The sequence below is a fragment of the Fringilla coelebs genome, assembly GCF_963513975.1.
Source record: "Fringilla coelebs genome assembly, chromosome: 11".
In the NCBI taxonomy this organism is placed as follows: Eukaryota; Metazoa; Chordata; class Aves; order Passeriformes; family Fringillidae; genus Fringilla; species Fringilla coelebs.
Window position 1 is genome coordinate 11,757,404 of NC_140037.1, and position 16,280 is coordinate 11,773,683.

The 16,280-nt window shown below is 37.0% G+C and overlaps 1 protein-coding gene across 9 annotated transcripts in view; it reads left to right on the forward strand.

Moving 5' to 3' along the window:
- The window catches only part of MTMR1 (myotubularin related protein 1), a 38,398-nt gene that overhangs the window by 755 nt on the left and 21,363 nt on the right, over window positions 1–16,280 (forward strand). Inside the window, exons 2-14 of one of the 9 annotated variants that reach the window (XM_084212971.1) lie at window positions 2,157–2,262; window positions 4,765–4,788; window positions 6,969–7,022; window positions 8,388–8,463; window positions 9,251–9,345; window positions 9,545–9,652; window positions 10,054–10,155; window positions 10,851–10,934; window positions 11,494–11,643; window positions 12,383–12,571; window positions 13,059–13,244; window positions 15,002–15,055; window positions 15,848–16,054. In XM_084212971.1, coding sequence (XP_084069097.1) covers window positions 2,157–2,262; window positions 4,765–4,788; window positions 6,969–7,022; window positions 8,388–8,463; window positions 9,251–9,345; window positions 9,545–9,652; window positions 10,054–10,155; window positions 10,851–10,934; window positions 11,494–11,643; window positions 12,383–12,571; window positions 13,059–13,244; window positions 15,002–15,055; window positions 15,848–16,054 — 1,435 coding nt within the window. Of the gene's footprint in view, window positions 1–2,156; window positions 2,263–4,764; window positions 4,789–4,953; window positions 5,888–6,968; window positions 7,023–8,387; window positions 8,464–9,250; window positions 9,346–9,544; window positions 9,653–10,053; window positions 10,156–10,850; window positions 10,935–11,493; window positions 11,644–12,382; window positions 12,572–13,058; window positions 13,245–15,001; window positions 15,056–15,847; window positions 16,055–16,280 lie in introns of those variants that run through there. The other 8 variants (XM_084212972.1, XM_084212973.1, XM_084212975.1 and 5 more) reach the window with 8 other exon arrangements.

A 16,280-nucleotide genomic window follows, 5' to 3' on the forward strand; every position in this document is an offset into this window, starting at 1 on the left:
GCCAGGTGGGACCACATCTCCCCCGGCAGCCGTTGGCAGAGACATTACTTCACTCAGAAGTTTCCAGCTGAAGGTGGGCTTCAGAATTGAGCTTAAAATCCTTAAGTAAGAGTAGAAGTGAATGGAAATCTCACCATGATGAAAAGTAAATAAAAAAGAATATTTAAAATCAGTGCTAGGTTCCAATCTCTGTATTCTCTCTTTTTTCTCTTAGTAGAAACCTGGGGGGTTCCGTCATTCTGGTGAGGATGGAAATAAAATGTCCATTTTCTATCACCAAAATGTACACCTTTGTATTCCTTATTAATGCATTTTCTTATCCTAATTTTCATCTTCCCTTCTTCTGATCTTGCTATTTCCTGGGCTATATGAGTTATATGTCCATTTGTCATACAGTTCACTTGTTTGCCAGTAGGGTTGTACCAGGCCAGGCTGCTGTGTGTGACTGCAGATGAGATAGAATGCAAAGGCAGTCATTCTGCTGCGTGCCCCACTGGCGCATGGGGAGAAGGCACATCGTCGTGATCGGTGTTCTGTGGAACACTGTCACATCCCCTGCACTGGCCTCAGGGGATGGTCTTGCATTCATACTCGTTTTCCTGCTGTTAGTAGCTCTGTTGATGTAGTGATTCCTTGTGAAGATAAGCCCTAGAAAAATAAATCCTTTTCTTAATTAACAAGTGAGTGCTTATTTGAAAACAAACTTAGGCAAGCCCTGAAGAGCTATACTGGAAATTAAAGACCTGTGAGAGAAGGAGAAATAAATGAGGTAAGAAAAGGATTTCTGTAGGATTTAGGTGTTGGGCTCTTTTGCACAACTTAAGTGAGGAGTTCTCTAAGTGAATCTGGGTTTAAGTTCAGCACTAACCTGAGAGTTGTCTTGGTTCTTCAAGCAGGACTATCATAGACGTGTTTTAGTTGCAAAACAAGATTGTGAGATCTAGTCTTGTGTAGAATGTGCATGTGGGGAGAAAGCTCTTAAAATTTATCAGAAAATTTTTGAAAGATCTTCCATTTCAGGTATGACGTTGTTGCGTGGATCTGTGCCTTATACTTAGCTATAGTGGCAGAGTTAATGTAAGGAAAGACCTCTTTTTCAGTAGTAATTGGTCATCTAAGGCTGTTACCCCACCCTCTTAATGTCCGAGGTGTGGTGCACCTGCTGGGTGCTGGGTATTTGTAAGGATATTCAGTTCAATGTCATGGAGCGTTCGTAGAATCCAAAGCTAGTTTATGAATTAACTAAAAAAAAAAAAAATTAACATTTTCTTTCTGTATTTGACTTCTGAATAAGCGTTCAGTCTGTAGACGAGCACAGCTGAATGGTGTGAAGAAAAGTGGCAGTTATCTAAGATACTGTCTGAGGCTGTGGTAACACTCAGGGAGCAGTTCCCTCTGGCATTCCCAGTTTTTCCTTGGATACCAATGTGTGTTGAGCAGACCTGGTGCACTTCAGACTGTCATTGCTTCTCCTTCTCAGTGGTGCTTTACTTGTGAGCAGCCCTAGTTCAGGGGATGTTCTGAAATGGCATCACCTGGGCTTTAGTGTGGTTCAGATGCTTTAGGGCTCTTGTAAACACCTTGTGCTGTACAGTTCAGTCCTGTGGCATGTGAAAGCCCAGCCTGAAGATTATCCAGGGTTTATTTCATTAATTGGAAAATGCTGCAGCTAACTAGAAGTTACCCTTTAGACAACATGTATTTTCAACATTTAATATAGAATACAACATTAGCATAGTTTAAATTTTTTTAATACTGGCACAAAGTAATTTAATTCTGAGGCTTTACAGAATAATCAGGACATATTAATAAGGACAATATAAGGAGTTTCCTGTTACTTGGCCAAACTGATTCCATGGATGGATCTAAGCAAAAAGCATGTGAATCGTAAAAATTACACTGGATAAGGAGCAGAACATCTTTTAAGTTCCTAGGACCCTAACCTCACTTTTAACCTCCTGACAGCTCTGTGTCTCTGACATGATCTAGTAAAATTCTTTTATGTAATTTGATCAATAAGATAGTTGCATTCTGCCCACAAAGCAAACAAAGTTTTATGATGTTATTGATCATTTAGTGTTGCTTTCTGGATCTGTGCAGTTGAAAATACACATTTTGAATTACTGCTAAATAATTTGAAATTTCTGGTTTTGTAGCCCGACTGGATCCCACGTGGAATGGTGTAAACAGCTGATAGCTGCAACCATTTCGAGTCAGATTTCAGGGTCTGTCCCATCAGAGGGTGTGTCCAGAGACTACAGGGTAAGTTACTTGAGAAATGCATTGATTTGTTTTAAGATACAAGAGTGGAAGATGGGGAAGGTCCTTGCTATCTTGATTAGCCAATGGTAAGTACATGAGTGATCACTGAGTGTTTCAGAACTAGAAGCATCTCGTTATCCATAGGAGTCTCTTGAATTTGCTTCCTGTTTTCCTCCATATTTAGAATAGTGCCATTGAAGTCTAGAGAATAAAAATTAACAGGGAAGTGAAAGGAAATTTAAAAGTCAATGTTTTGAATAAAACATCAAAAGTGAGTTGTCTTTTCTTTTGATTACTGTATAAAATAATTAGTAAAGTAGATTATAGTTACAGGTTGAAACAGTTTCTGTTGTGTGTTATTCAGAGTAAAGAATTGAGCTCCTCAGATTCCACGAAAAATACATGAATGTCTTTTTTACTGTGTAGGGAACATAATTGAGTATCATTTTTGATGGGGTTTCTCTAGAGACACAGAATTTAACATCAAACAAACAAGTCACCTTTTTCATTCCCTCCCAGCAACATTTTTGTCACTAAGGTAATGACTGCACAGTATGGTTTCTCTGAGTTCCACTGTGCTTTTGTGCCCCTGTTCTTTCACACTCACTGGCTGTTTCTGTCGTGCAGCCCCTCAACTCAGCTGTCAGGAATGGAGCATGGGCAGTTTTTCTTCTCTCACAACGTGACAAAAGTTACCCATGTTTCAATTCCCTTTAAGAAGCCCAACTTGGTGCTGTCTAGATCCCTTTTTCTTCCTAGATTTGTAACAGGTTTTTTTTGTTTTCATAGAGAATGGCCCCTGGAAAGTTTTTATGTCTTTTTCTTGTTTTGTTTTAACTAGATTTTAATTCACATATGCTTTGTGATTACAAAGTATGTTGTCTGGAAACAGTGCATTTTAGATTGAGTGACAGCAGGTCAGATTCAGCCTGAGTCTGAGATGAGTCCACAAAATGTTTTTGACTGTAGTGTATTTAAAAGTTCAACCTCAACAGAGTTTCACACAGTTAGCACAGGCAGCAGTTTGTAAAGAGTAGCTCTCCCATGCTACAGCAGCTGAATTGCAAATGCTTGCTCCAGGTCAAGACCATCATTTTTGGTAAAACACTGTGGGAAACCTTGCATTGAATATGTTGATGTTGTATTTGTCAAGGATTTCATTTTAGTAAAATCCATGTGTGTAAGCCTGGTGTTCAGTTTATCTCTGAGTAGAGTGCATTCCTCTGGAATGAAGAGCACTGTTTAATTTTGAATAACTTCCATTTCTATACCAAACTCATCTCAGATATTATTTAAGAGGAATAAATCTTTTAAGGCCTAATTAAAATTCTACTTCATTCTCTCTCTGAGAAATAAAAGAAAAGGATTTAAGCCTGATGGTTTAAATTAAGAAGTTTTGTGGATAAATTGCATTGCTGTGATCTGAAATCCCATATTTGTATATAACGTGATGGAATTTTTTATAGTTGCTTACTCAGTACCACTAGCAGGTTGTGTTTGTTCATTATTACTGTGGAATCCACACATGAAAAGACAGTGACCATACAATAGCTCGATTTTTCTTTGAGATATCTTTCTCTTTTGATGCACTTTCCTGGGTCTTCATTACCTTTGGTTGCCTCGAACTGCTGCATTTAGAGACTATCTTACAACTCAGAGCCTTCAGATCAGGTCAGATGTGTGTGTTTGCTTCTGGAACTGGTCAGTCAGTTCTGTCAGTTTGTACTGAATTTACCAGGACCTAACTCATTGCTTTATTCTTTCTTTTTTATTGTTTAAATTCATATGTTTGCAAAACCAGGTAAATATATTGATTCCCGAATCTAACAGTGTAACTCACATTACTCTTATGTGACTTGGCTTACCAGGGAGGAGGGAAGCAAGGTGGCAGCTAATGGAATGGTCAGAACTGGAGAGCACTGGGGGAGCTCTTGCTTGCTAAACCTACAGCAGCAGTGATCTCAGTCTGAGTTGAGCTCTACTCTGTGTGTCTTCTCTGACACATGCTCTGCCTGCAGAGTGTTCTTGAGTGAGGGGCTCATATAAATGAAAATGGCTCAGATTGTAGTTGCTGGCTACAAACACCTTCAGAAGTTGAGAAGAGTTGTCTTTTTTTGAAAGGTCCAGTTCCTCTCCTTCATGGTTGTTAGTGCAGCCTTATTGTCTTCCACCTAGAAGGATTACCAGGCTCTTTCTTCTCTTTTAACAATAGCACAGTGTAGCAGGATAAAAGGGTGATTAGGAATGAATGTTTCCAAAGAGCTTGGAATTTGTTACATCACTAAAATGAAGTGGCTGAGATTTTTTTTTTTAGACCAAAACAGTTCTGCAAAGGAGAGTTACTAGTTCTGCATAGTTTTGTTTTGTTCTTTCAAAATCTAGCTATAATTAAAATGTTTGGGAGTAGAGTTCTTTTGAAAATCTGATGAAATAAGATACAGTATCTTTAACAAATCAAACCCATGTGTTTCATTGGATAATATTTTATATTTTAACTAACAGGTGTACAGGAGGCCAGTTATACGGGTAAGATTACCTTTGGCTAGCAGTGAACAGCCTCCTACCTGTGTGTCTCTTGTGCTGTGTGAGATCTTGGTGTGTCAAGTGTTCTTTACCTCATTAATGGGTTTTATGAACCAGTCAGGCCATTTTGCTATGCAGTGCAACAGCTTCTTTGCCACAAAAATGCTTTATATACATTACAATGTTTTCGTGAGCAATGAAAGTCAGTGTGTAAGAGAGCAATATTTTAAAATTATGTTATCAATGTGCAATACTAACTTCAGTTTTATTACATTAATTTTGACAAAATGGATGCTTGCAATTCAGGTTTATGTGCTTCAGACTGCAGAGTACTGTGTTAGCAGCTCTAACATGTCTGTGCTAAAGAATACCAGTGGTAAAAGCATTTTGTCTGTGTCTGTCCTATTTAAGTAAGTTCCAAATTCATGCTTGCCTTTGTACTTGTTTTAAATTAGTTTTTAGCAAGCTGTAATAGGATTGAAAGTTAGGTTTGAAGTTAGGCACTAGTGCAATGACCTACATCTTTTTAATGATAATTTTGAGAGTAGGGCTTGCCCATTGTCCATTGAAGATTAAAAAGGGCATGCCTTGTTTTCTTGCCCCTCTCTCTTAGTAACATTTATGGAGTGAGAAATGATCTGGATAGTGTTCTGACATTGTTCATGAAATGTGTCCAACACTTTTATTCAAACAAAGACCTCTTGTTCGGTCTGAAACCAAGAGATGAAGTCTGAATGGTTTCTTTTTCTCATCTGTTGTTTACCTATTTAAAAATGATGTGTTTAGTCCAATCATACAAATCCACAAATTGATTTTTTTTTCTTTTGACTAGATAGCACTTCCAATAATTGGTCTGAGTTGAATAATAAAAAGTGGTTTTGTTTAATTGTTCCCAGTTCTGTGTAAAGGCTTTCATACTTAAATGGTCTGCTCTGCTTCTTTGTCTTTCATATATTTAAATTTTTTTGGTGTATTTGCTCATTGTCCTGCTGGTTTTCTTCCAGAGGTCACAATGTCTACTTTCTTTGATTTCAGAAACAACATAATTATTCTCTGGAATTAAAGTAATTTCTGTATGACAGAATTCTACCCACACCAAAATGTTAGTAACATTATAACTTGAAAAGGTTTCTTAATTACTTACAACTTTTTAAACTCATGTAGAGTTCAAATTATCTGAAAATATCTGAAGTGCTTTTTCTAAGCTTGTTCTTCAGGGTTTCTTGTAGAAATACTGTAAAAAGAAAAATTGACTTCTGACAAACACTTGTAAATTTAGACTGAGGCTGATTTCACGGTCTGACCAAGTGAGTTCTTTGCATTTGAGCTGGGAGTAATAGACTGTCATGAGCACAACTTCTCTCCAGTCCTTAAAGAAAGAAGACGGAAGAACATTTTTGGCTGAACATGTTAAAATAATTCCTTCAGCTGACCCAATGACATTTGTGCTTCTCTCCAGTGTGCAAAAGGACCTTATGTTTATTACAGAAATTGAACTAATGTTCAGGATTTGCTGCCAATGATGCAAAAATAAATTACCATGAAAATGTGAATTGTTTGCATATTTTGCTATGAGTAGTTATTTTAGTTTCTGTAAAGTTACTGGCCAAGTTTCAAACATAGAAGTTGCTAGAAATATATGTAAAACTATAAGTTTGAGAGTTCAATTACAACATGTTTTACACAGCAAAGCTCTTTTTAAATGTCTAGGTACTTCTATTTGATGTCAACCTATTTTTTTCTGTGAAAGATTGCATGAGTTTTCCCATAATGCTGCCATTGCAAGTTGTACTCAATTTCTTCTATTGATAAGCATGTGGCATACTGAAATTAATTTCCTTCATTGTAAGGTTATTTGTCTTAAAAAGACAGTGCATACTTTTATGTTCTTATCTACCAACACTGACTCTTTTGTGAAAAAGGGAGTAAATTTTTCATTTTGTGTGGTGCCAAGTAACATTCAAAGGATGGTGCTAATAGCTTGGATTCCCTTCTGTGGAAAGTAGTGTGTGCCAGGAGTGGAAGATTTTGGAAAGCTAAACTGGAGTTAAAGTATATACTGTCTTTTTAAGGAGATTTTAAAAAGGGAAACAAAAAAAGAGATAAGATTCTGTCCTTTCACCTGTTGTCTGCAATTTTTTTGCTGTTACTTCTCTCTTGCCCTACTGCTGCCTCATGCAAAGCAGGAGATTCAGGATGGACACAATGGCTATCATTCTGAAGCAGAACCTGATCAGGTGGCAAGTTTTACTCATCTTTCATTCATTAACTATGTAGCAAAGTACTATAAAGTAGTACTCATACAGTGCATAGAAATTGTACTTTTCTTACTCAAGAGAAGCCCTAGAAATTATTTAGTTGTTACTGGGTATGTGCCAGACAGAATTTTCTTGTAAGGCCATGTAGTCTAAAATATAATACTGAATATAATCCTGGCTTACAGAGCACATCCACCCTCAGTTTGTAAGCACTGGCTGTTTCTCTGCACATTATTTTTTGTGATTGAGTGCTGAATGTAAAATTCCAAAATTTTCCAAGGAAATCTGAAGCCAGAGATCAGCTGAAATATTTTTAGAAATTATTTATTAGGGAGAGCTTGGGATAGTCTGTATGGAAGCAGAGAGATCCTGCCAGTTACTGCTGTGTGGGTCAGAGCTCCAGCAGAAGGGGAGGGTTAGTTGTTTGTTGTAACAAGTTACCCCATTATATTTATTCAGGATGTGAAGAATGGAGACTCTAATATCTCATCATTTTGACCTGAGACAGATCACTTTATTACATGGTCCTTAACAGTCCCACAAACTGTTTTATGCTTTATTGCAATCTTCAGTACATTGTAAATCTTAGCTGCCAACAAAGGACCTTAAGAATCCATCATGTATCATTCAGCAATGAAGCCATTTACCTCAATGAAAATTTATTAAAATTATTCTTATTTTAAAATTGCTATTTGTCCTTGTATGTTTTGTTACTACTACATTCTTAATCTGACCATCTGGATCCAAAATTCCTATAGTGAACCTATTCCATAACCTGTGGCACTCTTAGTAAGGTATTGATTGAAATAGGGCATTGTGGGATGCTTCTTGCTATCAAAATCACAAAATTAAAATGTTAAATAAATAAAGTTTCTGCCATATAATTCTCTCAGATTAAAATACTCAAATATTAGATAAGCAGTGTTAGAATTTAAAAAAAAAAAGCTTTAAAATGTTCTCAAATAGATAAAATACCCCAAATAATACCTGCATTCAGCAAAACACTAACAAATTATTAATTACTAATTTGGGCTGATCTTACTGTTCATATTTTTGTATGCTATATATAGCTAGCATGTGAAACTAATTGTTGCATGAATGCTTTGTTACTAATATGTTACTAACATGTATGTCTGTGTTAAATTTATAATACTTAGTTTTGTGTTTGGTTGTTTTTTAGTTTTTTTCTTTTACTGTGGTACTGTTTAGTACAGTTGTGTGATTTTAAAAAAGACACACTTCTTGTGTTCCAGTAATCTGGTAGTAAAAGCACTTTGCATCAAAATATATCGATGTGCTACAGATGGAGAGTGAGATTTACTCATGGTTTTGGATTTTTGCCAGGCACTGCGGGATGGAAACAAACTGGCACAGATGGAAGAGGCTCCACTTTTTCCTGGAGAATCAATCAAAGTTATCGGTAGGTGTACCACTGAGTGCTGCACTGAATACTGTTAAATTGCTGCTTTATTTAAAAACAGAATGTTACTTCCTTTTGACTTTTGTTATTTCATTTGATGCACTTAAGATTAGATGTGGATTTCTTTTCTTTGTCTTTTAAATACTAGTGTAGGAAGGAGAAATCAGATCCAGAGGGTGACTTGCTCCATATAGATAATATTTCTTTTCCTAAGGATTTTTTGTTCCATAGAAATGTATGTATTGTATTTCTGCTTGGGGGTGCTAAGGATATGTCATAGATTCAAAATTCTATTCTTCAAAAAAGATGAAGTTATGGGGAACTTAGTTTCCAGTACTTAGTGGGATTTATTTCACTCTGGCATGTGATAGCAAGCTCTTTGCTAGCAGTGCAGTACTTGGCTAGGAAAGGATACCAGCGAATAAATGATATGGGCATAGAACTGAATTACTTGGAGCTTGGGTGCATGTGGATCAGTAATTGCCACTTGGGATGCTCTGGTTTTGGGGTGGGCGTGGGTGCTCTGCACCTGGGATACCTGCAGATGCTGGGGACCTGCCTGCCCTTGCTGACCCAAGTGCTCAGGAACTGCTGAGCAGCAGTGGAGGAATTTGATTGCTTTCATTGTTGAGATAAAGATAACTCTGCAAGAATAGACTTTCCTAAAGAGGTCAGGCATCAAAATCTTTGTGGAGCTGCCAAAATCTTGTGAGTTTCAAGTGAAAATAGATTGTTATGCAACAAATGTCTATAATAGTAAAACAAAGCTTAATTGATTGTTTTCCAGCTAAGGATGTTATGTATATCTGTCCATTTATGGGAGCAGTCAGTGGCACACTCACAGTGACGGACTTCAGAATGTTTATCAAAAGTGTGGAGAGGGTAAGACTTCACTCTCTATCTGCCTGTTCTTTCAGGTAGGAATGTTGCTGAAGTAGATTTCAGAAAGTGACAAATTCAGTGAAGTGTGATGTTTCACAGCAGTTTACTAAACTGGAATTACTGTTGGCTCTAACGAAACAGCCATGAAGAATAGTAATTTGTATTTGTATTTCTTCTTTGTTTTATATTCAAATTTCAGGATCCACCTTTTGTTGTTGACGTTCCCCTTGGAGTTATAAGTAGGGTTGAAAAAATTGGAGTACAGAGCCATGGAGACAATTCATGTGGTATAGAAATAGTTTGCAAGGTAAGGCATGGTAGAGATTTATTAATATAAAACTATTTTAATTTCATTTTTCTGTAAGAAGGATCTGCCAGCTCATGTGCTGTTTTTCTGTCTGATCAGTTCCCTGTATTTGAATCGTGCTTCATTTATTTCAATTCCTCTATGATACTTGCAGTCTAAAATACTTCTGCCTTTTGTCTGAAGAGTGAATTCAAAGGAAAAGTGGCAATTTTTATATCAAGCATCTCTAATGACCGTCCTAGTTATCTCATGAATGCTTACACAACTCTGTTCTGTTGGGGGTTAGATGATGTCAGTGACTTAGTGTTCCATATATGCCTTCATTCAATCAAATGTCTTATAACTGCTTTTTCTTTTTTTTTTAATTTATCATAGAGTAAAATGTCACTTATTTTTGACAGGATATGAGAAATTTGCGGCTAGCCTATAAACAGGAAGAGCAGAACAGACTGGAGATCTTTGAAAACCTTGTAACTCGTGCATTTCCTGTTTCTAATGGGCTGGTAAGTTTTGAGAGGGAGAGAGACTGTCACTGGCTCTTCTCTTTTGGGAAAGTGCAGGGGAGGAAAGTGTAGGGGCTGTATAAAAAACTTTGAAGTGTTGATTCATAAAATCTGTTGCAGAGCGGGCAGGCCACTCTGACCCTGTGTGCTTTTTGCATTAATTCATCAAACACAGCTGTGTCTGCTATCAGTGAAGTTCATTTATGCATAACCCTTGAGATCTAGGTTTGACTAATGTTGCTGAATAAAAATATGTATGTGTTGACTTATTTTCTGCAGTAGATAATTAAATCTAGAAGTTCTGTCTAATACAACAAATAGGTACAATTAGTCTTGTTATTAGTTAGCTGCAGAATTCTGTTTCATTTGCTTGTGTGGGTAAGGAACTGGTTGGGAGGTAGGAAACCAATATTCTAATCTTGGCATTGCCATTGATGTGTTGTGTGATCAGAGGCAAATAACTTCAATTTTCTGTTTCCTTTGTTGGTTTTTTGAACTTTGAATTCATACTCATGCTTAATGGAACTTCTACTTAATGGAAAAAACTATCTTTTTTCTAGCTCAGTGTTTTCCAGTCTTGACTGAAGGTGTTATGTCTGCTTTAGATTTGAAATACTGGAGTGTTGACTGTTTTGGAGTTACTGTTCTTACAACCTGTCAGGCAGTAATTTACGATTTTGTTTTGTTGTTTTTAGCCTCTTTTTGCATTCAGCTATAAAGAAAAGTTTGCTGTTAATGGCTGGAAAGTGTATGATCCAATGGCAGAATATAAGAGGCAGGTAAGTTATAGAATACTTGGTGTATTTTTTTTTTCATCTCCTCCAGAGCCATTTAATCAAGGAAAAAATGTTATAGAAAACTCATCATTTTCACCTCTTGCTACATCGATGACTGTCTGCATACCATGTTTAGATAATAAAATGCAAGTGGCCTGAGTTTGAGTGTGTTAAGCACCTGCTAAAGTTGGTGGAGATACTTGAGTGAATTGGTCTAACTTAACATGGTTCTGAAATCCACATTTTTCAAGTGCTGTTTCTACAAAACACGGGTGTTACAAAAAATTGAATTTGAATAAACATCACTAAACAGAAGAGTAACTGTAGTTTGTAATTTTAAATCTGCATTTTCAATATGGTTATTTTCCTTATCAGTTTAGTGTAAAGACTTCCACTGGTCTGTGTTTCAGAATGAAGACCTCAGTTTACAGCTTATTTAAAAAAAAAAAGTGGGCATGCCTTTTTTTTTAAAGCAGGCAGCACATAAAATGTTTCATTGCCCCAAGGTGACATATGTAAAGGTCTAACCTGAAAAATGCAAGATTGTTTTGTTTCTGTACAGGGCTTGCCCAATGAGAGTTGGAAGATATCCAAAATTAACAGCACCTATGAGCTCTGTGATACATACCCTGCTGTTCTTGTTGTGCCAACCAGTGTAAAGGACGATGACCTCTCAAAAGTGGCAGCATTTAGAGCAAAAGGGAGAGTTCCTGTAAGTGAAATTTGTACAAGAGAATGGAATTGTTTTAGAAATTTGTAGGTTTTAAAAAATTATTAGTGTTCTTTCAGGCTTTGTTTTTTAAACAGTTACATGGCTTCCTTCCTGAGTTGGGGTGGGGGGGAAAGAAAGAAGAATTAGACTCAATGGGTTTAGAACGTAGGGAGCAACTCAAGTCTGAGTTTAATTGCACAATTATTGTGCTTTGTAGTGAGTTTTTTTGTTTGGATTAGCACTTCAAGGCCACAATGGTGTCTCATGCTCTGGCATGTGTTAGCTTGTGTTCTTATTTGGAGTAGAATGTGTCATAGCCATAGTGCTTTGCTTAAGAATAGACAAGGTAGCATTAGAATCGCTTTAAATGTGTTAGATTGGGTTGGTTTTCATGCTTAGCAAGGTAGTATATAGGTCCATACTGTTCCACATGGAAGCAGTTTTTTATTCCTCCATTGCCCTTTTTTATTTTTTTTTCAATTAGAATAATGCAGGTTTAGTTGTTGTTAGAAATAAAAGCTAAGATGTTTGGAATCGCTGTGTATTTCAGGCTCAGATTTGGGATGAGCAGTCAGTGCTAGTGTGCTGTCAATATGTTTTTGCATCAGCCTGTCCTTAAACTTGCATTTGTTGATTTGCCAGGAAATAATGCCAGATAAGCAATATGATTGTCTGGTTGTTCTCTGGCCTGCTGCTTTTATAGTAGTGTAGTAAATGAAATAGTTTTCTCTTGTTCCAGGTGTTATCCTGGATCCATCCTGAGAGTCAAGCGACAATAACACGATGCAGCCAGCCATCAGTTGGGCCAAATGATAAACGTTGCAAGGAAGATGAAAAATATTTGCAGACAATTATGGATGCCAATGCTCAGTCACATAAACTGATCATCTTTGATGCCAGGCAGAATAGTGTTGCAGATACAAACAAGGTAGGTTTGTATCATAACTGGCATTAGTTCATCAGCCTTATCACAAGGCTGAAGCTTGAGCCAGATATCAGAATGTGGAGAATCTGATGTTGAAAAGAGATAAGAAAGGGTGCCTAAAGAGGGCAGGGGAAGGAAGGTAAGTTGCTTGTACCATTTTAGAAAGCCTGGCAGGAATCAAAGGCAACATGAAGATATAGCTGAGAAATTATGCAGTAGAGCTCACAGAAGACCAAAGCTTTCATTAATAAAACAGTGAAGGTATATGGATGTATTAACAAATGTAGCCTGTCACGATTAGAATTTCTTTCACCTAAAAAAACTGCAGCTTTTTTAGAAAAACAGAAGCCAAAAAATATGTTTTTATCAGCACTAAAATAATTCCTTCTCTCAGAAAATTCTGAAACTTGAGTAAAATAACTCTCTCCACCTTATACTGAAGTCTTGCACATGTTCTTCTCATTGTCTGCTTTTACCTTTTGAATGACAGGCTAAAGGTGGAGGATATGAAAGTGAAAGTGCCTACCCAAATGCAGAGCTGGTCTTTTTGGAGATTCACAATATCCATGTCATGAGAGAATCCCTGAGGAAACTGAAAGAAATTGTTTATCCTACTATTGATGAAACTCGATGGCTGTCAAACGTGGACTCCACACACTGGCTGGAATATATAAGGGTAAAATGCTTTTGGTGTGAAAAGTCAATTACTTTTTTAAACCATGTTTTTAACTTGCACTTCTGAAAATACTGCAAAAATAATGCTGAAACTCAAGCATGTTGCTTTAATTAAAATAATCTTGTGGAAAAGTTTAATTTTTAAATAATCACTTAGAACACAGCATTTTAAGCATTTCATAATAATGTAGTATTTCTAGTTTTATGTACTGGCAGATAGTGAGTTAATTCCCAATAATATAGTATCATATTTACTGCTGTGTTTTATTTTCTTGAGAAGGAATGTTTGTGGGCAGTCCAGGGTTATTCCTCTTGTTTGGAAGAATGCACTGGGAACTTCAGAGTGTATTTGAGCCGCTGCCAAAAGAACTTGACTGTGAATTCCAGAGTCTTTCTCATCCTTCTCTCCTTCTGTGCAATGTTACAGTTCTTGTGATGGGCACCTACATTTTCATGAGCTGTTTGTAACCACTGATCTATCAGACTATTATCTGCCCTATTATTTAACATAATATTAAAATAAATCACTACCACACTCAGTTTTACAGTCAGTTTCACTAACCTTTGAAATTATTGCAGAGTAGATTATTTCATTACCACATTCAATCCCCTGTTTATGAATAATATGGATGGAGTATAATTTGTTTTATTAGCAGCTGGCTCAAATGTCACTCATGCAAAACATGTTTGGGATCATTCATTAGTTTGACACTGTTAAGCAGTGTCTGTTGACAACTGCAGCAGAGCCAGTAGGGGGAGCAAACACGAAATTTGGAGCCAGATTTAATGATATTTTGTGAACAGTTTAATTTTCTTGTTTGCTTTAATTTGAACTATTTGAAACAGCTTTGAGAATCTAAGCTTTTTTTATCAGCCTGAATTTTTACAGTCATCTGTTTTGTGTTTGTGGTCACCTTTCATTGCCGCTGACTCTGATGGGGTTCTTGGATCAGGCAGTGTCAGGAGTGAACTTTGATACTGCTGTCAGACAGGTGACAATAGCACAGCAATTGAAAATGTCATTTAAATGATTTTGAAGAGTTGATGCATGTGTGACATTCTTCATGGATCTGTCCCTTAGGTGCTACTTCACTTTAAAGGGTACTGACAGCAGAAACTGCAGGCTGATTCCATAAAGGCTGCCATTATTGTGTTAACACTGTTGGTAGGATCTCTCTGAGATTTCTTCCAAGAGTTCTTTGCCTTTTGATTTAGCTTGCTATAGCACTTACACTCCACAGCTTTACACTAAACACATCTGCTGTTTTCTGGCTCAAACCAGTGTGGCTGTGTCCCAGATGAATGCAATGCATTACTGGAAACTCACCTTCCAACCCCTGGCACCCACAGTGCTCCAGAGATGGTCTAGGAGTGAAGGCACCAGTAACTCTCAGTGTGTGCAGACAGTAATAACAACATGAGTAGAGGCACTTCATGCTTACTGCATACCTGGAGTATTTTCTGTCTGAGGGTAGAACTTGTGCTATTAACTAAGTTTTCAATTCTTGTTTTGTAAACCAGTCCAAAGCCAGTTATTCGTTAGGAGCTCAAACTGAAATACTCTGATGGTTACCAAGTTTCAAAAAATCTGTAAAGAATAATAAATTTGTAGAGGAAGCTGTTTTCTAAAGGCTGTTGTCTGAAGTAGAATAAAGTGCTTCACATACTCCACAGATATCTGCTGAATTAGTAGTAAATGTGGTTTCTGTCTCCCATTCCCTGCTCATTTCCTGTACCTGTTCTGTTGTTTATTTCCAGCTGTTTTCCTTCAGAGGCATCTGTGTTCGCTTTAAAGCAAGCTATTGCATACCTGTATGTTAAATAGATTTGTTTTCTGCTTTTATTGAAGACCAAACTGTGTTCATATTAATGCACTAGAGCTTTCTAACTGAAATAATTGGCAGTTAACTAGTTCATACCACAAGCTGTTCTCTCACAGACACACTCACATAGACATAGACACTTCTGTATTGTTGCTTGATATTTTCCCTCTGGCATACTTCAGTTCTGTCATAATACTGAATCCAGGCTGTTGATGGTCAGATCAGAAGCTGAATATCATGTATACTTCATGCAGCAGCAAATCAGACCTGGCTCCCAGCCAGGGGTTTGTGGGTTTGTTTGGGTTGTGTTTTGGTACACACTAGCTGGATGCTTTGTCCTTTTCTCTAAACTCAGTAGTTTCAGTTGAATTTGAAAATGGAGCAAGAAAGAGTGATTGATTAATGTGAAATCAACTTTTGAAAACCTTGAAACTTCAGCCTTTGGAATAGATTACAGTATTTGTGTCTTTTCATCATAATACAGAGTATAGATTAATTTAGAGAAGGGATTCCCAGGTTCATTTGTTATGTGCTGCTAGTAATGGGGAGCTGGTAAGCTCTCTGTCTGTACAAGAGAATGCATGCCGTGTTTCTACCTCTAGGAACATGCACACCACTGTTTGGAAATCTCTCATTAAAGGCATTGTCATCAGCATGATTATGAAATTAATCTGAAATTTTAAAACTTAATGACTTAAAGAGTATAAAATCTTAATATTTTCTTTTTTTTAGTAAAGTTTTGGTAGTATTTAATACACTTCTTTCTTCATTTTTGTTCAAGATGCTTCTTGCTGGAGCAGTAAGAATTGCGGACAAAATTGAATCTGGTAAAACCTCTGTAGTGGTGCACTGCAGTGATGGCTGGGACCGAACTGCACAGCTCACTGCACTGGCCATGCTCATGCTGGACAGCTACTACAGAACCATCAAGGGCTTTGAAGTTCTTGTAGAGAAAGAATGGATAAGTTTTGGACATCGATTTGCAATGGTAAGCTGGAAAATTTAGTGTGGAGTTTGTCACCTTCAGGGCTTTTACTTTGAATAGCAGTTTTTTTACTGCTGCATTTTAGTTATTGTCTCTGGTGTCTTTTTAATGGTCTGAGTGTGTCAGAGAACTGTGACCCATTCATTTTTAGCAAGAAACCTCTATGTGATGTATAATGTAAAGTGAATAAAGATGAAGTGGTTTGAATGCAATGGTGAGAAAAAGTCAT